We start from the raw sequence: 24840 nt of genomic DNA, 5'->3' as shown, positions 1-24840 counted from the left end.
CAGGGAAAAGAACCCAAGAGTCCTGCCACCCTCTCCCAACTATTAGACACACCCCCGTCTCCGAGCAGAGGATAGAACCCAGGCATCCTAGCACCCAGGCATCCTAGCCACCAGCCTCCTCTGTTCTAACCACTGGCTAGCCCATCCACTCCCCCAGCCTAGGAGAGAACCCAGGAGTCCTGCCCCTCCCCGAAGGAAACCCGTCCCCCCGCCTTTAATGGCTGTGCAGTTGGGAGGAGCCGGCCGGCCGCTTCCCCTCCCCTTTAGCTACGACTTCCCGTTTGGGGGCGGGCCAGGCGGATCTCAGCCCGGGCAAGGCTGCGGGTTCCCCCCGCCGGCTGGAGGCGCAGCGCCTTGGAGAGGGGCGCACGGCCCCGGGAGCGCAGCCCTTGGGGAGGGGCGCACGGCCGCGTCTCCACTCCCAGCGCCGGTGAGATCCGGGGAGCATCCCCGCCCCATTCCGGGCTGCCCCATCGCCCCTTCCCGGGGGGCTCTGCAAGTGGGGCCTCTCCAGGGGGGTCCCCCCTTCTGGGATAGGGGGAGCAGAGGCCGCGCTGGGCTGCTGGTTACCCGTGGTGCCCGGTGCAGAGCCAGCTTCCACCCGGGACCCAGGCCTCCTTCCCCCTCCCACACACACCCAGGGCCTGGCCCCTCTTGGTATGACTCCCCCACAGACATCCTCCCCCAACCTCCCTTTCTGGGACCAAGCTGATTCTCCCCCCACCCTGTGCCCTGGGCGGTGGTGCCCTTCCTGCCCTCCACACCGCCAGGGTCTGGCTGGTCTCGGCCTAGCCCATTTCAGTATGGAGCCCCCCCCCCTCACTCTCCCCCTCTGGTGTCCCCCAGGAGCTCAGCCCCCCCATGGCCGGGATCGCCCCACGGGCACGTTCCCCTGGCACCGATGTCTTCACCACCCCTCACGGCTTCTTCATCGTCCGCTCCGACGTGGGCTGCTTCCTCCAGGCGCCCGAGTGCCACTCCCCGGAGGCCGTGGAGATCCGGGGCCTGCACCCTGCCTGCCAGGGCGGGGAACACTATGTGGGTGACACCACCGGCTCCTGCATCTGCATCCTGCGGGGGGACGCGTTCCACCGAACCACGGACCTGAGCGCCGCCCCCAGCCCCGACGCCCTCCCCCTGCACCCCACATGCCGCGGAGGCGACCACTATGCCTCGTGGGGCGGCCGCTTCTCCCTCATCTTCCTGGCCCGCGGCGTGGTTCTGTCTGTGGCCGACCTGACCACGGGGGCCGAAGCAGAGGAGATGCCCCTGGAGCCCGCGTCCCGCCACGGACTCTACTATTACGCCCTTGACGCTACCCACCTGGCTTTCCTGGGTGTGGACGAGCAGCGGGGGCTATACAGCCAGGCCTTCTCTAGCTCGGGGCCCCGGGAGGTCCTCCCCGTCCACGCGGACGTGGCCAGCTTCCTCCCGGGTGGCCTGTCCCTGGTCCACAGGGGTACCTTTGGGGCATGGGAATGTGTCAAGCTGATCCAGAACGAGACGGACGGGCCGCTCCCCGGCAGCCACGAGATAACCCGGAAGGTGGGACGTGTGGAAGAGAAATTGGCCAACTGGACCTTCTCCACGGCCGGTTCCCCGGCACCTGCAGACCTTTCTGTGGCCTTGCTCCAGGCCGAGTTCTCCCTGCCCCCCATGTATGGCGGGCTGGGGCTCAGGACAGAGCAGGAGGAGTGGGAGGCCGTGGCTGAAGAGGGAGAGGAGCTGCGGGTCATTCTTCAGCCCCGGCAGAAGCTCTACTGGTGGCAGTATCACCTGGGCTTGGGGCACCGGCCTGTTCTCTTCTGCCGCTGCCTCAAGGTGACCCGTAGCCCCACGTCACCTGCCAACCTCCCACTGCCCCGGTCGGACGCAGGGGACGCTGGCGTCTGACTGGGGAATGGAGGCTGGCGGTAGAGGAAAGGTTAACGTTGTCGCTGAATAAATGATGTTCTATTGCACTGTCAGCGGCTGTCTGTGGATGGCTTTGGGACCCCACCCCGCTCCTCCCAAGGTGGGGAAATTGAGGCACAGAATGTGTCAGGGTAGGACACGGAGTTGTGGCTCCCAGTGCCCTGCTCTAACCACTAGACCCCACTCCCATCCCAGAGCTGGGGATAGAACTCCGGAGTCCTGACTCCCAGCCCCACCCCCCAACCACTTGACTCGACTCACCCTCCAGAGCCAGGGAGAGAACGCAGGAGTCCTGAAGGCCAGCAACACGGTTTTCTTTCTTCGAGCTTCCCTCGTGTCCCAAGCAGGTATTGCACCCCTGGGACAGGCACTGCACTATCCGGGTCGCGGGGGGTCTGGGAGTACAGGGGAAAAATGGGGTTTGGCCCAACAGGGACCCCCCACCTTCCAGATCCAGGTGATAACTGCGCTGCAGGACCCCATGGAAACGGTGTTTGTGTGTGGAGGGGGGGGGAGGCAACCTGGAGGAGACCAGGGATCAGTTTGGGGGGTGGGGTCATGGCAGTGGGAGCTTGGGGGGCGAGGGACATATGGGATCTGGGGAAGGATCTTTAGGGGAAGTAGTGCTGCTGTTCCTATGACCTCGTTCGGCACCAGAGCCAGTCACAAACCTTCAACACAATTGGGAATGTTCTTCTCTGTGACTTGGTTTCCCTGGCTGTAAAATGGGGTGAGGATCCCACCTATTGTCTAGGGAGACTAAGATCGTTGGGGCAAGGACTGTTTCTCACAAAGGGTCTGTGCAGCGCCTGGCATGGCAGGGGCCCTGATCTCAGTCCAGGTATTCTAGGATCTACCCCAACACAAATAATTTGCCTCTCTCTCCCTCCATCTCCATTCTCACTTCTCCATCCATCCCATCGCCCAGCCATTTAGCTCCCTTACCCCCACCCTATGTTCAGGCATCTCCATCGCATCTAAGCAGGGCCTATCAGGAGGATGTGGGTTGGGAACCATGTACCAAGGGGGCATGGGGAGCCCTTACTCGCTGGCTCTCTCTAGGGACACACAGAATGTCCTATCTGTGACCGGGGCACTGGGTTTGTCTCCTGAGGAGGGGAGGGGCTCAAACTGAGACCCCCTAGGTGCCCTATCCTGGTATGGTTTCAGCTCCCCCAGGGTCAATCCAGAGTCACTCCCAACTGCATTGGGATAACGGCTGGATTCTGATCTGATCTGCAGTGCTGGATTAGGAGTCAGGACTCCTGGATTCTATCCCCAGCTCTGGGAGGGGAGCGATAAGCAGCGGTTACCCTGAATTCTATCCCACTACCTCTTGGAGTCTCTGAATTTTGGGGTGACAAAAATGCAGTTTTGTCAGACGGGCCCTGCCATTTATTTATCATCATTATCAAAAAACATATTTACATAAATAGCCACTGAATGTATAAAGGTCGATAAGGCTGGGTAATAACCCGCTGCGCCCTCAGCTTTGGTGAGATAGAGACAAGACAAGAAAGGTGGAGAACACAAGGCTTAGGGGACGGGAATGCAGGAGACATGGCTGGAAGAGTGCCATTGGATTTCAGGAAGATGAAGGATGTGCCAAGCGGGTCAGATCATCTCCAAGCATGGAGCTGAGGGAACTGGGACTCCAGGAAAGATGGGTTGAGCAAAGAAGGGGACTCTCTCTTGAGCGAGATTTTTGGCCTAGCTGAGGGCAAGAGGTAGGAGACAGAAGAAGGCTGGAGCTGACCGAGGTCAGAAGGAGACAGGCGAGCAAGGAGGAAGCACGGTGGCCAAAGCTTGCAGAGAAGCTCTAGCAAGGAGATGTTGAAGCTCCTACAGCCAGGGCATCTGAGCTCAGGCCATAGCGACTCATGCTTTAAGGTCCACAATGCACCCATCGCTTGGAGGCACTCAGAACAGATTCTGCTTTGTTGACACCGGAGCCAGGCAGAGGTATATCTAGGGTGTAGGGCATGGACTTGGAGAAGTATCCATGTGTCGTGGGCTTACAGCACAGAACAGAGGGGAAGGCCAGAGCCATGGACTTCCTGCCGGCCCCTGGAATAGGAGATCTCCATACAGCAGCAAGAGGACATGATTGCCAGCATCCTATGATGGCTGGAAGTAGCCTTGTAGAGCTCCTTGGGCTGGCACAGTGGAACGGACTCTGGGTGGGGAAGTGACATGCCCGCTGGGTCTGAGGGGGCAGAAGCCAAGATGAGAGGAGGAGAAGTGGGGTGGAGAAGTATGGACCCAACCTTGGGCTCCTCCAATCTTTCTTTCCTCGCCGACACCCTCTTCCCCCTTGTCCATCAACTGCAACGAAGGATGAAGAAGACCATACCTGCTTGCATTCCATCTGCCTGGCTCTGAGCCTCCAGCTTGGCTGGGTTTGGAGGCCGTTGCCTGGTTGTCCTGTGAACTTCAAGCAGCCACTGCCACCACAGACAGTTGGCTTGGAAAAGGACCAGCCAATGCTTCTCCCATGGGTGGCTTCGGTCGTACCTTCCAGATATAGCGGTCAGTTTTCCAAAATAAATACGCCATGGTCTGTCCCTTCTCCATGACGGTTGATGAGGCAAGTTCGGGTGGGTTCTCCCACAGGTGCAGCAATCTCTCTCCCCAGGCCAGAGAAGGGCTGCTGGATGTCTCTCTCTGAGAAGGCACCCTAGATGAGCTATAAATGGTCCTCCAGCATTTGCTGAAGTCCTAACTGTGAGGCACCTGGATCAGATGCCAGGCCCAACTTCAGAGGGATGAGTAGACTGAAACCTAGTGGGTAACCCACCTGCAACATGTGTGGTCCACAGAACAGGATAACAACCTACTACTGCTACTAGACAATGAGAGTTACACCTGCAGCTCCATCTGTGATGTTGGCACTTAAGGTTGTGGCTTCAATCCCAGCTGGTGACCCAGCTGCTATATAACATGATGGTTCACACAGGATAACAACCTGCTACTGCTACCAGCTAATGGGTTTACTTCTGCAGCTCAGTTGGCTGTGGTCAATGATTATTAGCACTGACAGCTGTGGGTTCAAGCCCTCCTGATAACTTGGGGGGAGCTTGTTTACATGAGAGGATAACAGCTTCCTACTGCTACCACCCAGTGGAGTTACGTGGGGCAAAGTCCATGATTTTGGTTCTGAAGGTCATTGGTTCAGTCCCTTGTTCATGATGCACCACGGGAGGTTGTCACGTAAAGAGCTGGTCCAGGTGGGCGGTTAATAGCTTACTGCTGCTAATGAAGTTCATCTGGGATTTTGGTGGGTGCGATCCCTGCTGGTGGGAGGATGAGGGTAGACCCCAGGGGGTCAGCAATGGCTGACGTGGGCGTCTCAGAAATTGAGGCTCAGCAGGTTTTCAGAGAGCTTGTTCAGATCCCGGCTACAGGGCTCTCTGTGCAGGACGAAGTCCACCTTCTGGTCCTGACCCGTGAAGATCGTCAGGAGCTCCTGCCTCAGCCGCTCAGTCTCCCGCGGCTTCCGTACCACCTCCGCCTCCTCTCCCTTTTTCTCCTGCAGCTGTCTCCTCTGCCGCCGCTCCCCGGGGGGCTTCCTGTCCCGCAGCTGCAGCACCTCCGTCTGGGAGGCTGGCCGGCTGGGGGCGGGAAAGGTAGCCCCATGCCCCGCGAAGGAGTGGCAAGTGGGAGGCTTCTGCCTGCAGTGAGGAGCATTGAGGCAAAGTTAGCATCAGCTCCCAGCCACCCCCAGCCCCAAGCCTGACCCCCACATGGTTGGCAGTGGGACATGGATGCAGTTCCCAAGTCTGACCAGCAGGGGGCAGGCAGGCATTTGGCAGTCAAAAATGCCAGCCTTCAAGGGGAGGAATCAGTATCTCCTTAAAGGGATTTTGGCACATGGGGCATTTCTTCTCAGCTGAAGGAGGTTTGGCTGAGAGGGGTGGTTCCCCACACGACTAGGTACCTAAGGGGTTTCTGCAGGAATTCGTCCAAGGTGGGACCCTCTCGGCCCAGCGGGTCATCTGGAACCATGAAGATGTTCCCCACGAAGGTGAACTGCAGCAGTCTGAGAGGGAGGAAGAAGTTTAGAATCCCATTCGGGATCAGAGCCAGCACCCCATAGAGAGGAAAAGGCCTCGTGCCCCCTTGTCTGTCCCCCTGAGCCGGCTCGTTTCCTGCTCTGGGGCCAGGTTGGAGCTGGTGCCACCCCCTAGAGGGGAAAGGCCTAAGATCCCATTCCCACCCTGCTGAGCTAGCCAGTTCATAGAATCATAGAATCATAGAATATCAGGGTTGGAAGGGACCCCAGAAGGTCATCTAGTCCAACCCCCTGCTCAAAGCAGGACCAAGTCCCAGTTAAATCATCCCAGCCATGGCTTTGTCAAGCCTGACCTTAAAAACCTCTAAGGAAGGAGATTCTACCACCTCCCTAGGTAACGCACCCTGGGCCTGGATCAGACTTGATGCCCCCTAGAGGGGAAAGGCCCTGTGTCCCATTCCCCACCCCCTGAGCCAGCCGGTCTCTGCCCAGGAGCTGTGTGGGAACCAGCACCCCCTAGAGGGGAAAGGCCCCATGTCCCATTCCCTGGCCCCCTCACCTCTCTTTGATGATTCTGGTCCATTTCTTGGACTCCTGCATGAGGTCCCGGAGCTGGTCATTGGTGACGATGACTCCATTAGTCTCCTCTGCCAGCCTGAGCATGAACCTAACCCAAAGGGGGCAGAGTGTGACCCCAGCACTGCAGGCCCTGCTCTGGGTTCCAGGACAAGGCTAAGAGCTGGGTCCCAGATGCTGGCTGTACCCAACACTGACCACAAGGTGGCAGCAGCACCACAGGAGTGGAACCCTAGTCCCCTATAGGAAAGCAGTGTGATAATGAGGTGATGGGCATAAGGGGGTCCCTGTCTGCCTGCTCTAAGCAGGCTGCAGGTCTGGAGTGAGGGGCACCACAGAGCTGGGGGGCGGATGCCAGAGCTGGGATGGCAGAGATCTCTGGGTAAGGATTGAGGGGCCCCACAGAGCTATTTCATCCCCACCTCTGGAACTCAGCCTTCAATTAACCCCCAGCTGCAGCAGCAGGGACTTACTGCTTCACAGCCAGCCCCTCGTTCCTCATGTGACCAGACAGGGGTGTAGCAGCCCCTCGCAGCTTGGAAAGCCCAGTGAGGGTGGACCTCCGAGGCCTGGCCCCTCAGCTCTCTGCCAGCTGGGCTCGGACAGCACCACATTGGTGGCTCCACTGAGTCCTCTGCTCCTGCAGGGGCAGCGTAGGGTGTGGGAGGGCTCCCCACATCAGGAGGGGAGCGGAGAGGGAGCCCCAGGTTTACCTGTCATCGTAGGATGTGATGCGCTTCCCAGCCACTTGGCGTGAGGGCGTCAGCGACAGCAGGCTCAGGTCCTGCAGCTGGGTCAGGAAATGTCTCTCTGGGGGAGGAGGGGAGATGGAGTCAGCAGGCATGGGGCTGGAGAACAGGGTGGGGCTTTAGGAAGTGGGATCTATGAGGGTGAGCATCAAGCCCTAGGGGGCAGGGTGGTGTGGGGTAACGAGGCACCGGGGGGCAAGCTCATGGCAGGGTAGCGAGGGGCCCCAGGGGGCAAGCTCATGGCAGGGTAGCAAGGGGCCCCAGGGGGCCAGCCTGATGGGGTAGTGAAGGGCCCCAGGTGGCAGGCCCGGGCAATGTCATGCAGGGCGATAAAGCTCCATCATCACCCCACCTCCCTTCTTACCTTCCACCCTGGCAGCCTTCTCCATCCTCCACTGTGGCACGAAGACTGTCACCTCCCGGTGCCCACGGTCCCAGAAATACTGCACAGCCAGAGCGATACCCCGGCAGGAGAAGAACTGGTGTAAGCCGTGCCTACAGGAGGGACGGAAGGCGATGTTGAGGCATGGAGGTGCTGGCACTGGGTTCCCCTGGCACAGCGTTGGGCAAATACGGGAAGAGGGGCCAATGCAATAGGACAGTCCTAGAATTCTGAGCTCTACGCCAGGTGCGGGAGAGGAATTGCAAGAACAAGGAGTAATGGTCTCAAGTTGCAGTGGGGAAGGTTTAGGTTGGATATTAGGAAAAACTTTTTCACTAGGAGGATGGTGAAGTACTGGAATGGGTTACCTAGGGAGGTGGTGGAATCTCCTTCCTTAGAGGTTTTTAAGGTCAGGCTTGGCAAAGCCCTGGCTGGGATGATTTCGTTGAGGTTTGGTCCTGCTTTGAGCAGGGGGTTGGACTAGATGACCTCCTGAGGTCCCTTCCAACCCTGATATTCCATGATTCTATGAATTGGGGCTGGTTTGGTCCTGAAGCCAAATGATGCCTACGGACTAGTCAAGCATAGGGCCTTAGGAGACCTCAAATCCAGATGAAGCCCCAAGATCAAAGGCTTGATGTTTCGATAGGCTCCAAGACTAGACTAGGCTCCAGAAACCTGAGACTGGATTGTGCATAGGCCTCAAGACTACACTATCCCTCAGGACTCTAAGCTTGTGGTGACCTCAAGACATTCCTGTGGTGACCTCAAGAGCAGACTAGGCCCTAAGACCTACAGACAAGTCAAGCCTATGGTCTTGGGGCCTAGGTTGGTCTTGAGGGCAGGAAAATCTAACATAGAATCCTGCGGCCTAAATTGATTTTGAGGTCTATGGTCAAGTGAAGCATAGAGTCTTCAGGCCTACAGGAATGCCAAGTCTAGGGTCTTAGTCTGATCTTGGGACCTATGGGGCAGATCAAATATAGAGATCTGGGGCCTGATCTGATCTTGAGGCCTGTAGGAAAGTGAAGCCTAGAGTCTTGGGGCCTGTTTGGGTTTTGAGGCCTAGTGAGGCCTACAGGAAAGTCAAGCCTACAGTCTTGAAGCTTAGCTGCTCTTAAGGCATATTGATACCTAAAGGTACATCAAGCCTAGATTCTCCAGGCCTACTCTGGTCCTAAGGTCAATGGACAAGTCAACCATAAAATGCTGGGGCCTAGTCTGGTCTTGAGGCCTACAAGAAAGAAAAGGCCTTGAAGCCTAGTTAAGGTGTACTGAGGCCTGCAGGCAAGTTGCAAGACCTAAGTCAATAGGGTTAAGAGGTATTCAGCTGACCAAGCATCCTGGTTTCTTAGCTGGGCTCACCACGCACCATGCCCTAGGTCTCGGAGCGAGACGCAGCAACACAGGCTACTTACACCATGGCTACATTGCTGCCATCGATAATGACCCTCCTCAGGTTCTTTTTCCCTGGCGTGTTGGCCAAGATGAGCTTGAAGGGTGTCTGGATGGCTTCCTTGAACCGCTGGGCTCCGGTCACCATTGGCACTGGGCCTGCTGGCACTGGGTACACATCCTCAGCTGGCTGGCTCTCCTCGGCAGCCCATGCAGGGGAAGCTACAGGGGTCACGTCCATGGGGAAATCAGAGCCTTCTGGGAGGGGAGGTGGGCCACGGACTCCTCTGTGGACAGGAGACCCTCCTTTCCTCCCCGGCTCACAGTGATGTTGACCCTGGGGATACTCCTTGCCATTCAAGAGGGCTGGCTCTCCATCTCTGCAGCTGCCTCTATCCTCCAGCCTAGTTTTAACCCCAGCCTCCTCTTGGTGGTTGGCTTTCTCGTTGAGCCTTCTCAGCAGGCCGGCCAAGGGGGCCCCTGTCCAGATCTCAGCCGGGATCTCACTGGGTGAGTGGCCACAGTTGGCTGCTGCTGACTTGATGACCTCCAGCAGGTATTCGTGTTCATCTTGGGTCGTCTCTGGTGGCGGAGGAGGAGGAGAAGACGTCTCCCTTGCCCCGGACTCCTGAAAGGGCGCAGGGCCATGCCCCTGCTGGAAGGAGGAGGCCTGTTCCATCTGGACCCTGTCCAGGATTTTTGAGGGGGTTTCCCGCACACCACATTCCAACAGCACCTTCTTCACCACCCGCTCCTCGTAGCCCATGGTCTTGAAGAAGTTCAGCATGATCTTGAACTCCTTCTCCGTCCATGATGATGACAGGGCCCCAGCCGACTGTTCCTCCTCCTCCTCCTGGCTGCTCTCCTCCGGCCCCCTTTCCTCCACTTCTCTCATCCAGTCCTGGGTGCCAGGGAACATCAAGTCTTCTTGAGCCTGCTGGCTGCCGTCCAAACCTGGGATGGGTTTCGATGACCGCTTGTAAAGCACTGGCCTCTCGGAGGCCTCCTCCGCCAGCTTCTCCTGGTCCTGAGGACCGCCTGGGATGCCAGACCTGGAGCCCTGATGCCTGGTCTGGTCTGGAGGTCTACTGAGGTCAAAGAAGCCCTGGGGCCTAGCCCCACCTGCCGCTTTCGCTTCCCACCACTGCAGCTGGTCCCGATTGATGCCCGGTGGCACCCACGCTCTATTTCTTGGTGTCCATTCCCCGACTTCCTCCTGGATGTCCCGCACTAGGCTGAGCAGCTCCTCCTTGAGTGGGGTGGGCAGGATAAGAAGGTCTATGGCATGCTTGTCATCGTGGGACTCCACCAGCTCCCGGAAGGCCTTCTTCACCAGAGCCTCCTGCTCCTCCGGTAGCCGTGGTGTCTTCTGGTATTTCTCCACGAACTCCTGGATGCGGCTCTGGGCCATCACAAAGGCTTCGGCTAGGCCTGAGACCAGCAGGGAGCCGGGGCTGAGCAGGACCAGGTTGGCAGAGGTCCCCTTAGTGAGACAGTCCAGGAAGAGACCTTGAGCTCCCACAAAGACGCACTGCATGTCCTTAGGGTAGCAGACCTTCTCGCTCAACTCCGGGCTGCAGAGCCCCTTGATATACTCCTGGAGGACACAACACAGGGACAGGGTTAGAACGGGCTATTGCGGGACACCGGCTTCCAAGAATGTGTCTTCTGCTGCCTGGAATGAGAACTTTTCACTGTGTATCATGAGCCCTGTACTGCTCAGCGCTGGGCTGGGGCTTTCTTTGAGGCAAAGATTGTCTGTGCAACACCTTGCACAACAGGGCCCTGATCTCGGTCGGAGTCTGTGGAGCGCCTGGCACAATGCGGCCCTGATCTCGGTTGGGGTCTGTGGAGCACCCAGAACAGTGGGGCCCTGATACATAATTATATGTTTGTATACAAACAAAATCTGCATTTAAACGAATTTTTTTTAAGACGCAAAACCCAGCACTCAAAAGTTAGAAAATGCCAGAATAGCAGATGTCTGGGTAATCTTAACTCTGCCCCCTCCCACGCATAAATCACCACTCAGGTTTTAATTACACGATCACATGTATCTATCTATCCTCATACAAACCCCCTCTCTCTCTCTATCACTGTGTCCAGACAATCTCTACCATCTATCCATCCATGCATCCATACGCTCCCTATCTATCTATCCATCTATCTATCTCCATACACCCCACTAGTTGCCCTTATCACAATTAATAATGGCTACAAAGGGTGTATGATGATGCCCCTCAACCCCTACCCACAGCCCCCTGCTGTCCCAGCCCCCGCCCCCACCCCCAGCTCTGCAGGTGCCCCTCACTCCTGACCTGCAGCCCCCTGCTAGCCCAGCCCTGGGCTTCCCCAGCTGTGTGTACTTCCTAAACCACTGTGTGCAAGCTGATCAGCACGTGGGCATGACTGTGGGGAGGGAGGGAGAGGAGATGGTTATTTTGGCTGCAATTTCCCCCCCTGTCGGTTTCACGCCCGCAGCAGCAGAAGAAAAATTCCCTGCCGCTTTGGGTGGAATCGAAAGCAAAATCAGTCAGGGGCGTGTCCTGAAATACAATCACTTCCTAGGGTGCCGGAGAGTTATGGCAGGTCAGCTCCCTGTTGGGCAGGGTTCTCAAACTTTTGTACTGGTGACCCCTTTCACACAGCACACCTCTAAGTGTGACCCCCCTTATCAATTAAAAGCACTTTTTCATATATTTAACACCATTATAAATGCTGGATGCAAAGCGGGGTTTGGGATGGAGGCTGACAGCTCGCGACCCCCATGTAATCACTTCACGACCCCCTGAGGAGTCCCAACCCCCAGTTTGAGACCCCCTGCTGTAGGGGCTCCCACCTTTCAGAACAAACCAGAGAGAGTGACACTGGCAGACCAGGTGCCAGCTCGTGCCAAGGTCCCCAGGCCTCAACTGAACACTGACAAATAGAGGGCGGGCACCCATCTGGCTCCCCTGTGCATTAGTGTTGGTGATAAATTTGCCAGCCTGCCGGGATTGTCCTGGAGTTTCCAGGAATTAAAGATTAATCTTTAATGAAAGGTTATGTGATGTGATGAAACCTCCAGGAATACGTCCAACCGAAATTGGCAACCCTACCTGGTGAAATCGGTATGAGGGTTCTAGGAATGTGAGGAGACTTTAGGGGATGCTTGTGAGACGCGGTCTGTGTTAATCTCACTTGTAACACCAGTATCCCTGCTTGGGAGATCATATCTGCCCTGTAAGTCACCAGGACAGGGACATGTATGGGTGTAAAATGCAGGAGGGCAGGGGCGAGACATGAACTAGGGCAAAATGCTGGGCTCCAACAGCAACCTCCTGTCCCGGCGTTGCCAGACAATCGCGGGACGTTAAAGAGACTGCGAGACTTTGCCCTTTGCTCTCCCCACCTTACGGAGCAAGCCAGTGCCTCCTGTCAGCTGAGCTTCCAGCTCAGAGCAGAAGAGGGGGAAGGGAGGAAAAAGCCCTAACAAGGAGGAGCTGTATCTTTATGCTGCTTAGACATGGTGGGGTGAGGATTACTAAGCACAAGCAAAAGATCCCCAGTGCTTGGCCTGGGCTAGCCCTGGAGAACATATAGAGCTGGCTTCTTATTGAAATGTCTATTACTTTTTGATACCTAGCCTGGAACTCATTGGTGTGCATGTGTCTACCTGCTTTACCCTTGTTTCCTTTTCCTATGTAATAAAACTGGATATAGTCTATTATAGGATTGACTACAAGGGTTGTCTTCGGCATGAGTTCTAAGGTGCGATTGACCTAGGATAAGTGACCAGATCTTTGCAGCTGGGAGGAAGCTGAATATTGCTGTGATTCTTGGGGTAAGGGACCATCTGTCACAAAGGCAGGCTCCCCGGGTGCTGAGACAGATTGGGGTACCCAAGGGGAACTCTCTGTGACTCCATGCTAAGGGTGTGATCGTGCCTGAGGAGTTCACACTTGAGAATCGATTGGTGACATCTAAGCACAGAACTCCCAGCCAGTCTGGGTTCTGTGCCTGGTTCCTAAGTTTGCTCTGAGGTTGCTACCACATTCTTGAACCGTTGAAGGACAAAGGGATATAAACACAGGACCAAATCCCCAATGGGCTGTGAATCAGTGTCACTCGACTGGGGATCTGCTCACACCAACTTCAATGGAGCGACGGCTTATTGACACCAGCTGGGATCTGCCCCCATTGACTCCAGTGGAGCTATGGCCCATTGACCCCAGCTGGGGATCTGGCCCCATTAATTCCAATGGACATATAACCCATTGACCCCATCTGGGATCTGGCCCCATTGACTCCAATGGACATACGACCCATTGACTCCAGCTGGGATCTGGCCCCATTGACTATGGTGGGGTCCAGACTGCATAAATACTGGTTAAAAATTCATCAATCGATTTCAGAGGCAAGGAATGGTTTGAAGAGGCAGAAACTCAATGTTAGAACAACTGGTGCAGAACCCAGGGAGTGAGCGACAATCTTGAAGACGCAGGGTGTATCGAAATTCACCCAGGGCGGAGACAGGTGTGGGGAGGTTTAGATGATATGAGTTAGCTACCAAATGTAAACACAGAGAGAAGCAAAGTCATGAGGTTGAACTACACACGGGATGTTGGCGGAGCTACACCCAGAGTTGTCATACACACAAGATGGTGTGAAACCTACTCACAAGGTGTTGGGACACACACACACACTGGGGACGGGGATGTTAAATTCCTTAGGGACTGAATCCCTTTGGAATTGTAACACACCCGCACGCAAGGTTGTGATAGATACACATAGAAGGGGGGTGGGGGCTGTATGTGTATTAAACCCCTTTAGTGTTATCTCACACTCACGGTTGTGATACATCCCACACACACACACATCGTGCTGTGCTCTGCACCCCTGCTGGTTTGTGATCAGTATCGACGGCCATGGTTGGTTAGTATCCACACGTGATATATTTACACAGGCGGGGTTGGGACACATGCACACGCACGGTGAGTGTGTTACAGTTATACGCACACTCACCGGTTGCTACTGTACACAGTCTGAAGGTGGATTTATGTTTCTGCACAAAAGCCAGAAAAGGTTGGCCATTTTACAAAGAGCTTAGAAATAGTGGAGAGGAGTTTTGGCTGGACAGACAGATGGATGGATGGACAGGGTGTATAGAAGGGTGGGTGGATAGATGGGTGGAGCGCCATGGATGGATGGATGGATGGACAGAGTAGGTGGAGGGCCGTGGATGGATGGATGGACAGGGTGTGTGGAAGGGTGGGTGGAGGGCCATGGATGGATGGATAGGTGGATGGAGAGGGTGGGTGGGTGGAGGGCCACGAATGGATGGACGGACAGGGTGGAGGGCCATGGATGGATGGATGGGTGGATGGATGAACAGATGGATGGACAGGGTGGGTGAATGGGTGGGTGGAGGGCCGTGGATGGATGGATGCATGGACAGGGTGGAGGGCTGTGGATGGATGGATGGATAGAAGGATGGACAGGGTGGGTGGATGGGTAGGTGGAGGGCCGTGGATAGATGGATGGATGGATGGATGGATGGATGGATGGAGATGGTGGAGGGCCGTGGATGGATGGATAGATGGATGGACTGGGTGGGTGGAGGGCCGTGGATGGATGGATGGATGGGTGGATGGATGGATAGATGGATGGACAGGGTGGGTGGGTGGAGGGCCGTGGATGGATGGATGAACGGATGGATGGATGGACAGGGTGGAGGGCCGTGGATGGATGGATGGACAGGGTGGAGGGCCGTGGATGGATGGATGGGCGGATAGATTGATGGACGGGGGGGTGGATGGAAGGGTGGAGGGATGGATAGATGGATGAAGGAGTGAATGAAAGGTGGGTGGGTGGATGGATGGATGGATGGATGGATGGATGGATGGATGGACAGGGTGGAGGGCCGTGGATGGATGGATGGATGGATGGACCCGGTGGAGGGCCGTGGATGGATGGATGGATGGGTGGATGGATGGATAAATGGATGGACAGGGTGGGTGGGTGGAGGGCCGTGGATGGATGGATGAACGGATGGATGGATGGACAGGGTGGAGGGCCGTGGATGGATGGACAGGCTGGAGGGCCGTGGATGGATGGATGGGTGGATAGATTGATGGACGGGGGGGTGGATGGAAGGGTGAAGGGATGGATAGATGGATGAAGGGGTGAATGAAAGGTGGATGGATGGATGGATGGAGGGGTGTATGGGGGATAGAAAAATATATATCTAGCTAGAAGGGTGTGCATGGTGATAGATAATTAGAGGGGGGATGGAGGGCATGGGCAATGAGGGTCTGGGAGGATGTGTGTGTGTGTTGGGAGCATGGGGAAGTGTCTGAGGATGGGTGTGTGTTTATGGGGATGGGGAGATGGGGGTGTATGTCGGGGGTTGGGGGAATGGATGAGGGTGTCAGGGGATGGGTAGGTGTTTCGGGGGATGTGAGACAGGAGCATGGGGGAATGGAGGCATGGGGGGGTTGAGGAGATGGATGGAGGTCTGCGGGGGTGGGAGTGTCAGGGGACGGGGGGGTGAAGGGATGGGGAGGTGTGAGGTGAGGTGGATTAGGAGTGGAGGACAAGGGGTGTATTGGGGGATGGAAGTGTGGGGATATCAGGTGTCATAAATATAAAGGGAAAGGTAAACACCTTTAAAATCCCTCCTGGCCAGAGGAAAAACCCTTTCACCTGTAAAGGGTTAAGAAGCTAGGATAACCTCGCTGGCACCTGACCACAATGACCAATGAGGAGACAAGATACTTTCAAAGCTGGAGGTGGGGAGAAACAAAGGGTCTGGGTCTGTCTGGGTGGTGCTTTTGCCGGGGACAGAACAGGAATGGAGTCTTAGAACTTAGTAAGTAATCTAGCTAGAGATGTGTTAGATTATGATTTCTTTAAATGGCTGAGAAAATTTTGCTCTGCTCTAACAGGATACCTATGTTCTCTGATAGTGATTGTCAGCCTACAGAAAAATCCTTAAAAAAAAAAACCTAACACCTTTGTCTCCAGGTAAATAAACAGAAAACCCCTCTAGTTGCTCTTAGGAAAAAAAGAAAAAAACTTCTTCCAGTCTCTGAAGACTGGTGAATATCCCTGCAGGAGGTTAACTACCCTGCCTTTAGGTAGAGAAAACTCCAGCTCACCAAAGACAATCCCCTGTTGTCTCTGCTCTGGCCCCCAAGCAGAGACAAAAAAACCTTTTACTGCTTTCAGCTGAAAACCTACTTTCCAGCAGCCCAAAGGGGAAAAAAAATATTTCCTTTTCAAATCTGTGCTTCTGGTTCAAAAAATCTCAAATTGATCTCAAAATTATTTCAAGGTAATCCCACCACTCTGCCACCATGTCAAGGTTCTTTCCCCACTCTGAACTCTAGGGTACAGATGTGGGGACCTGCATGAAAACCCCCTAAGCTTATTCTTACCAACTTAGGTTAAAACTTCCCCAAGATACAAACTATTTTACCTTTTGCCCTTGGACTTTATCGCTGCCACTACCAAGCATCTAATAAATGTATAACCGGGAAAAAGCCCGCTTGGAAACATCTTTCCCCCCAAAACTCTCCCAAATCTTACACCCCCTTTCCTGGGGAAGGTTTGATAAAAATCCTCACCAATTTGCACAGGTGACCACAGACCCAAACCCTTGGATCTTAAGAACAAGGAAAAAGCAATCCGGTTCTTAAGAAGAATTTTAATGAAAGAAAAAGTAAAAGAATCACCTCTGTAAAATCAGGATGGTGAATACCTTACAAGGTAATTAGATTCAAAACACAGAGAATCCCTCTAGGCAAAACCTTAAGTTACAAAAAGACACAAAAACAGGAATATCCATTCCATTCAGCACAGCTATTTTCTCAGCCATTTAAAGAAATCATAATCTAACGCATCTCTAGCTAGATTACTTACTAAGTTCTCAGACTCCATTCCTGTTCTGTCCCCGGCAAAAGCATCACACAGACAGACCCAGACCCTTTGTTTCTCCCCCCCACAGCTTTGAAAGTATCTTGTCTCCTCATTGATCATTGTGGTCAGGTGCCAGCGAGGTTATCCTAGCTTCTTAACCCTTTACAGGTGAAAGGGTTTTTCCTCTGGCCAGGAGGGATTTTAAAGGGGTTTACCCTTCCCTTTATATTTATGACAGCGGGCTTGGGGGGATATGGAGGTATGTCAGGGGATGGGAGTGTGGGGGTGGCAGGGGTGGGGGGCTGTCGGGGGATTGGGGATGGGAGTGTGGGTGTGGGGGAAGATGGGGGGTGTCAGGGGATGGGGGACGGGAGTGTGGGGGTGGCGGGGGTGGGGGGAGATGGGGGTGTGTCTGGGGATGGGGGATGGGAGTGGGGGGGTGGGGGGAGATGGGGCTGGGATGGGGGATGGGAGTGTGGGGGTGGCAGGGGTGGGGGGAGATGGGGGTGCGTCTGGGGATGGGGGATGGGGGTGGGGGAGATGGGGGTGTGAGGGGGGATGGCGGATGGGAGAGTGGGGGTAGTGGGCGTCGGGGGTATGTCGGGGGATGTGGGGTGAGGGGAGATGGGGCTGGAATGGGGGACGGGAGTGTGGGGGTAGCGGGCATGCGGGGAGATGGGGATATGTCGGGGGATGTGGGGGTGGGGGGAGATGGGTCTGGAATAGGGGATTGGGGACGGGAGTGTGGGGGTAGCGGGTGTCGGGGGTATGTCGGGGGACGTGGGGTGGGGGGAGATGGGGCTGGAATGGGGGATGGGGGACGGGAATGTGGGGGTAGCGGGCACGCGGGGAGATGGAGGTATGTCGGGGAACAGGGGCATGGGGAGAGGCGGGTGTGTGTCGGGGAGAACCCAGCAGCCCCCCGTTACCTTTGCTCTCTGCAGGTCCTGCTGGGGGCCCTGCAGCTGCAGCCAGCTCTGCCTGGCGCTCATGGGGGCGCAGGGGGGGGCCTGCCTGGTGTCCAGCACCCCCAGCACGTTGAGCTCCACGCCGAAGAGCCGCTCGATGCGGGGCCACTGCTCCGTGACAGCTGCCTGGGCCTCCTCGGGGACTGCGAACTCGTCCAGCGCCCCCATCGCCGCGGCGCCCGTCTCCATGGTGCCGCCTGGCGCCACGGCGCCCACCTCGGCCTGCCTGGGCCACAGGGGGGAGGGGTTAATTACGGGTCATCGTTAATTCACGGGGGTGCGGGTGGTGGGCAATGCGGGCGCTGGGCAGGCAGGCGAGGGGTGAGAGGCAGGTGAGGAGACCTGGCTGGCCGGGGTGGGGGGTGTGGGGGGTGTGGGGGGGCTTAGATTTTTCATTGGGGACGCAGGCTACCCCCTAGTCTTGCAGTGCCTCCCCATAATGCCCCAGGAGGGCTCCCACAACGCACTGGGAGCAGCATGGCACAGCGCAAAGGACCGTGGGAAACAGGGACACAGACTCTGGCTCCCACAGTGCGCTGGGCTAAGGCAAGCGCCGACCGCTGGGCTCTCTCCACCACGACGATGTACCCCCGCTGAGCTACCGCCCACCTTGTCTGAATACCAAACAGCGCCAGACCCGAGCATCACAACCAACTCTTCCCAGACAGGAAGGGGAATAAACTCTGGATCAAGCTCTAAACCAGCCCAGCGACTCCAGTGTAAACACTCTGATCTTCGTTTCATGCTCCGGATGGTTCCCAGCTCACCCAGATCAGCCATTCTGGGAGCCAGCTAAAGGCGTGGGTTTAACCCGGGTCAGAATCACCACGCAGATGTGTTCCTACCTGAATTTCAAACGTTTCTGTAGTGCTGGCTTGGGTCTTTGAGCGCTGCTAACAAAAATATATATAACCATTAATAGATGAGATAGTACACGTTAATAATACTGCAAGATAACACTAAATTATGAATTCCAAATTATATATAATTGATCATAAATACCCAGTAATCATAATACTTAACATACAGTATGTAACGATGAATTATAAATAGTAACTAATGAATTGTAAATAATCTACAATCAACCAAAATCAATCAGTGATAATCACAATAATTAATCTACAGCACATAATACCAATGAATTACAAATAATATATAGGTTTCAGAGTAGCAGCCGTGTTAGTCTGTATTCGCAAAAAGAAAAGGAGGACTTGTGGCACCTTAGAGACTAACCAATTTATTTGAGCATAAGCTTTCGTGAGCTACAGCTCACTTCATCGGATGCATTCAGTGGAAAATACAGTGGGGAGCTTTATATACACAGAGAACATGAAACAATGGGTGTTACCATACACACTGTAAGGAGAGTGATCACTTAAGGTGAGCTATTACCAGCAGGAGAGCGCGGGGGGCGGGGGACCTTTTGTAGTGATAATCAAGGTGGGCCATTTCCAGCAGTTGACAAGAACATCTGAGGGACAGTGTGGGGTGGAGGGGGGGAAATAAACATGGGGAAATAGTTTTACTTTGTGTAATGACCCATCCACTCCCAGTCTCTATTCAAGCCTAAGTTCATTGTATCCAGTTTGCAAATTAATTCCAGTTCAGCAGTCTCTCCTTGGAGTCTGTTTTTGAAGTTTTTTTGTTGAAGAATTGCAACTTTTAGGTCCGTAATCGAGTGACCAAAGAGATTGAAGTGTTCTCCGACTGGTTTTTGAATGTTATAATTCTTGACGTCTGATTTGTGTCCATTTATTCTTTTACATAGAGACTGTCCAGTTTGGCCAATGTACATGGCAGAGGGGCATTGCTGGCACATGATGGCATCTATCACATTGGTAGATGTGCAGGTGAACGAGCCTCTTATAGTGTGGCTGATGTGATTAGGCCCTATGATGGTGTCCCCTGAATAGATATGTGGACACAGTTGGCAACGGGCTTTGTTGCAAGGATAGGTTCCTGGGTTAGTGGTTCCGTTGTGTGGTGTGTGGTTGCTGGTGAGTATTTGCTTCAGGTTGGGGGGCTGTCTGTAAGTAAGGACTGGCCTGTCTCCCAAGATCTGTGAGAGTGTTGGGTCGTCTTCAGGATAGGTTGTAGATCCTTGATGAGGTGTTGGAGAGGTTTTAGTTGGGGGCTGAAGGTGACGGCTAGTGGCGTTCTGTTCTTTTGTTTGTTGGGCCTGTCCTGTAGTAGGTGACTTCTGGGTACTCTTCTGGCTCTGTCAATCTGTTTCTTCACTTCAGCAGGTGGGTATTGTAGTTGTAAGAATGTAAGGGGACACCATCATAGGGCCTAATCACATCAGCCACACTATCAGAGGCTCGTTCACCTGCACATCTACCAATGTGACAGATGCCATCATGTGCCAGCAATGCCCCTCTGCCATGTACATTGGCCAAACTGGACAGTCTCTACGTAAAAGAATAAATGGACACAAATCAGACATCAAGAATTATAACTTTCAAAAACCGGTTGGAGAACACTTCAATCTCTTTGGTCACTCGATTATGGACCTAAAAGTTGCAATTCTTCAACAAAAAAACTTCAGAAACAGACTTCAAGGAGAGACTGCTGAATTGGAATTAATTTGCAAACTGGACACAATTAATTTAGGCTTGAATAGAGACTGGGAGTGGATGGGTCATTACACAAAGTAAAACTATTTCCCCATGTTTATTTCCCCCCTCCACCCCACACTGTTCCTCAGATGTTCTTGTCAACTGCTGGAAATGGCCCACCTTGATTATCACTACCAAAGGTTCCCCCCGCCCCTGCCCGCTCTCCTGCTGGTAATAGCTCACCTTAAGTGATCACTCTCCTTACAGTGTGTATGGTAACTCCCATTGTTTCATGGTCTCTATGTATATAAATCTCCCCGCTGTATTTTCCACCGAATGCATCCGATGAAGTGAGCTGTAGCTCACGAAAGCTTATGCTCAAATAAATTTGTTAGTCTCTAAGGTGCCACAAGTCCTCCTTTTCTCTTTGCAAATAATCTATAATAAATCTAAAATAAATAATAATCATATTAATATACAATGCATTATAGAGAGTAATTAATGAACTACAAAATATATGCTCATTCTTAATCAATAATAATTAATATACAATACACAATAACGATGCATTAGAAATAGTAATTAATGACATAAATAATTGCTCATAATAAACACATTATAATATTCACAATAAATATACAGTCCATAATAATGTTGAATTAGAAATGGTAACTAATGATATATAACCAGTCCGACTAAATAAATGGAATAATCACAATGATTAAATTATTATACAATGCATAATAACAATTATAAATAGCAACTAGTGAATTATAAATAAGATAATATGGCTCATAATGAATGATACCAGAGCGCATGAAGGGGGTACAAGTTTGGTGTGTGACCCGTAATCCCTGGCTCTTCCAAGAGGGTCAGGATCGTCTTCCCCATTGTACAGATGGGAAAATGTAGTCACCCAAGGGGAAGGGATTTGCCCAAGGTGAGCCAGCAGGCCCGTAGCAGACCCAGGAATAGAACCCAGGAGTCCTGGCTCCCAGCGCTCTATCCCCGAGACCCCACTCCCCTCCCCGCGCCAGGGACAGAACCCAGGAGTCCTGACTCCCAGCCCCCTCCCCCCATTCTACCCCCTAGACTCCACTTCCCTCCCAGAGGCGCGGATAGAACCCAGGAGTCCTGCCTCCCATCCCCCCATCCGCTCCCCCCCACTCCCCTCCCGGAGCCGCGGATAGAACCCAGGAGTCCTGACTCCCAGACCCTCCCCAGGATCGCACTCACCATAGCCCGGGGTCCGGGCTGCCCCGAGCAGGCTGCGGGCGACGCAGCCAGGCGGAAGCGCTGACGGCGGCTCCACCCCGCGGGGCCCCGAGCGGGCGGGGGAGGCTCCAGCTGCTGCGAAGTTTCACTTCCCCCGGCCCTTGTGTCTGCCGGCCTCTGCCCCTGCCCTGACCCCGCCCGGTGCCCCTCTGCCCCTGCCCGGTGCCCCTGCCCCCGCCCCCGCCCGGTTTCCCCCTCCACCGGCCCCTGCCCCTGCCCCTGCTCCCGCCCGGTTTCCCCCTCCACCTGCCCCTGCCCCCGCCCGGTGCCCTTCTCTCTGCCAGCCTCTGCCCCTGCCCAGTGCCATGAGCCCCCCCTCCAACCGGCCTCCGCCCTGTCAAGAGCCAGGCGCCCCCCCTCCAACCGGCCTCCGCCCTGCCAAGTGCCAGGCGCCCCCCCTCCAACCGGCCTCCGCCCTGCCAAGTGCCAGGCGCCCCCCTTTGTCTACTTCTGCCCTGCCTGGTGCCCTGTGCCCCCTCCACTGGCCTCTGCACACTGGCCCCATGGCTAGCTGAGCCCATACAGCCTCTGCCTGCCTGTTCATCCATCCACAAACCCATCCCTCCACCCATCCCCCTAGCTCTCCAGCCATATGCTCCTTTATCCTTTCATCCGTCCACCCTGCCATCCATCCATCCATCCACCGCTTTATCTGTCCATCCATCCACCGTTTATGTATCTATCCATCCATCCGCCCGCCCCCGTCTATCCATCCCCAAGCCCTCTATCTCTCTATCCATCCATCCATCCATCCATCCACCACTTTATCTGTCCATCCATCCACCCTTACGTATCTATCCATCCATCCACCCCCCGTCTATCCATCCCCAAGCCCTCTATCTCTCTATCTCATCCATCCATCCACCACTTTATCTGTCCATCCATCCACCCTTATGTATCTATCCATCCATCCACCCTTATGTATCTATCCATCCATCCACCCCCCGTCTATCCATCCCCAAGCCCTCTATCTCTCTATCCCATCCATCCATCCATCCACCACTTTATCTGTCCATCCATCCACCGTTATGTATCTATCTATCCATCCGCCCCCCGTCTATCCATCCCCAAGCCCTCTATCTCTCTATCCATCCATCCATCCACCGCTTTATCTGTCCATCCATCCACCCTTTATGTATCTATCCATCCAACCGCCCCCCTGTCTATCCATCCCCAAGCCCTCTATCTCTCTATCCATCCATCCATCTCCACAAACACCCATCCATCCGCTCCAGTTTCTGTCTGTCCCATGCAGCCCATCTATCTGGCCCCACACACCCTCTCTGGCTGTCACTGCTCTCCCCACCCCCCTAGAGGCCCCCTCCCGCCACTGCCCGGCCCAGCTGGGAAATTCCAGGTTGTGACACGGGGCGAGGCAGGGGCGGGGACCGGCTCTGGCCGGGGAAGTGGGTTTGTGCGGCTGGCTCTTTGTATGAATGGGAGGAAAGTCTGAGGCTTCCAGCCTCCCCCCTGCCAGGTGTGGCTGACTCATATCTTCTGAGCCCCTCCGCAGAGATCAGGCCCCCCGTTGTGCGGGGTGCTGCACAGACCCCAACTGAGATCAGCCCCCTCCCCCCCCCCCCCCACGTTGTGCCCGGTGCTGCACAGACACAGTCACTGTCCCCAAGAGCTCAAAGTCTGAACAGACACAGGGTGAAAGGGGAAACTGAGGTAGAGAGGACTTACCCCAGGTCTCATAGCAACTCAGTGGCAGAGCTGTGTGCTGAGTCCCAATCACCTGTCCTATGCACCTGATCCAGCCAGTGGCTTCCAGCTTCCTGAGGGCGGGGCCAGTCTATGAACTTCCATTCATCCCTCCCCCAGCCCTGCCCTCTCTTAACCCTTTGTGAACTGCCCCGAAGGGGCCGTAGTGAGATAGACACGTTTCTACTGCCGAGCTTTGTAGACTATCTGCAAGGAAGTGTTCACCCACCCGCTGAAATGCAGCCAGCTCTGGGGTGGGGCAGCTGGGGAACAACTCATTAAATCTCACTCTCCTCCCAGAGGTGGAATGGAACCCAGGAGTCCTGACTCCCAGACTTGCTGCTCTAACACTAAAATCCACTCCTCTCCCAGAGCTGGGGAAAGAATCGAAGAGTCCTGGCTCCTGACCCTGCTGCTCTAACCGCTAGACCCAATTCCTCTCCCAGAGCTGGGGATAGAACCAGGAGTCCAGACCCTCAGTCCAGTCCTCTACCTACTACACCTCACTGCCAATCCCTTTTGTTTCCTCTTTCATTCCCAATTCTTACCCTTAAAAAAAAACTCCACACAAAATCATATAACATGGGGGGGGGGGGGTGCAATACCAAACAACACTTTGTTAATGTGCAAAGTTCCTTTATTCACAGCTGACAAATTGCTCACATTTCTCCCGTGAATTTGGAAGTTAAAGGCCCATATGCAGGTTTCAGATAGCGGGAAACCATAAAGGTGCTTATATTCATGGATTTAAAGGGACCATTAAATCAGCTAGTGCAGACCTCGGATAACCCAGTTATCCAATACTTAGCCAGTCACTTGTATGAATCATATTAGTATCTGAATGTCCCACAGTTTGGGTTACATCCTGTTAGAAGTATGCCTAGAATATGTGGCTAATAATTAGTTCCTCTCGGTCCTCAAGGGCAGAAAAGCTATTCCCCTCTGATCCCCCCAAAATAGGCTCGTTCTGAAGCCCTGCTGGAAACTAGCGACCATAAGAAAACAACCATTAGCCTTGTGACACCTCAGCCCAGCTAAAGTTGAAAGACTGTCCTGGAAGAGCCGGATGGCTGAATCTAGGGAAAATATCCCATGGATAATCTGTTTACTCCTCCGTTATCTTTCACCCCCAATTAGGAGCTGTGCGTTGGTCTGCATCAGATCAAAGGGTACGAAAGGAAAGATATTAGAACTAGCCAAAAGCCCACTACGTTTCAGGGAACTATAATGGATTGTGTTTGCTTTCAGAAGGACTTTTGCACCCTAGACATAAGAGGGTTCGCTGGGTGCGAGAAGGAAAAAGAACTGAAATCAACGAAGCATCAACAGACAGTGCTTAAAAGAGGGGGGAGGATCCCAACTCATAGCTGGGGTGAACACAGGGAAATACGGTCACTGAAATGAAAAC

General features: G+C 54.4%; 2 protein-coding genes across 12 annotated transcripts; one reads left to right on the top strand and one right to left on the bottom strand.

The window, feature by feature from the left end:
- The first annotated feature begins 217 nt into the window (after positions 1–217).
- LOC114021659 lies at positions 218–1967 on the top strand. Its single transcript, XM_037915242.2, has 2 exons — positions 218–430; positions 847–1967. Exons 1-2 carry the CDS (start codon positions 218–220, stop codon positions 1891–1893), a joined length of 1260 nt encoding a protein of 419 aa, XP_037771170.1. The 3' UTR covers positions 1894–1967.
- A 1319-nt stretch (positions 1968–3286) lies between these two features.
- On the bottom strand, positions 3287–23466 carry KHNYN (KH and NYN domain containing). 11 transcript variants are annotated; one of them, XM_043526926.1, is made up of 10 exons: positions 21690–21707; positions 21262–21335; positions 18741–18788; positions 17857–18121; positions 9052–10625; positions 7616–7746; positions 7216–7312; positions 6486–6593; positions 5852–5953; positions 3287–5585 (listed from the first exon to the last, which is right to left on the bottom strand). In XM_043526926.1, the coding sequence occupies exons 1-10, from the start codon at positions 21690–21692 to the stop codon at positions 5264–5266; spliced, it is 2724 nt and encodes a 907-aa protein (XP_043382861.1). In that variant the 5' UTR covers positions 21693–21707; the 3' UTR covers positions 3287–5263. The 11 variants fall into 11 exon arrangements, with proteins under 11 accessions (XP_043382861.1, XP_043382862.1, XP_043382863.1 ...); XM_043526927.1 differs by having other exon boundaries at positions 18741–18785; XM_043526928.1 differs by lacking the exons at positions 21262–21335; positions 21690–21707 and adding an exon at positions 23415–23466 and having other exon boundaries at positions 17857–18117; positions 18741–18785.
- Between the last annotated feature and the right edge of the window lie 1374 nt (positions 23467–24840).

This window comes from Chelonia mydas, chromosome 13 (assembly GCF_015237465.2).
Source record: "Chelonia mydas isolate rCheMyd1 chromosome 13, rCheMyd1.pri.v2, whole genome shotgun sequence".
Classification (NCBI taxonomy): domain Eukaryota; kingdom Metazoa; phylum Chordata; order Testudines; family Cheloniidae; genus Chelonia; species Chelonia mydas.
This window is presented reverse-complemented; position numbering and strand designations above follow the sequence as displayed.

Coding starts and splice junctions, on each gene's coding strand:
- LOC114021659 (XM_037915242.2), top strand. CDS start 218: ATGGCTGTGCAGTTGGGAGGAGCCGGCCGGCCGCTTCCCCTCCCCTTT. Junction 431..846: donor CGTCTCCACTCCCAGCGCCG/GTGAGATCCGGG, acceptor GGTGTCCCCCAG/GAGCTCAGCCCCCCCATGGC.
- KHNYN (XM_043526926.1), bottom strand. Junction 7,313..7,615: donor GAAGGCTGCCAGGGTGGAAG/GTAAGAAGGGAG, acceptor CTCCTCCCCCAG/AGAGACATTTCCTGACCCAG. Junction 6,594..7,215: donor ATCACATCCTACGATGACAG/GTAAACCTGGGG, acceptor CCTTTGGGTTAG/GTTCATGCTCAGGCTGGCAG.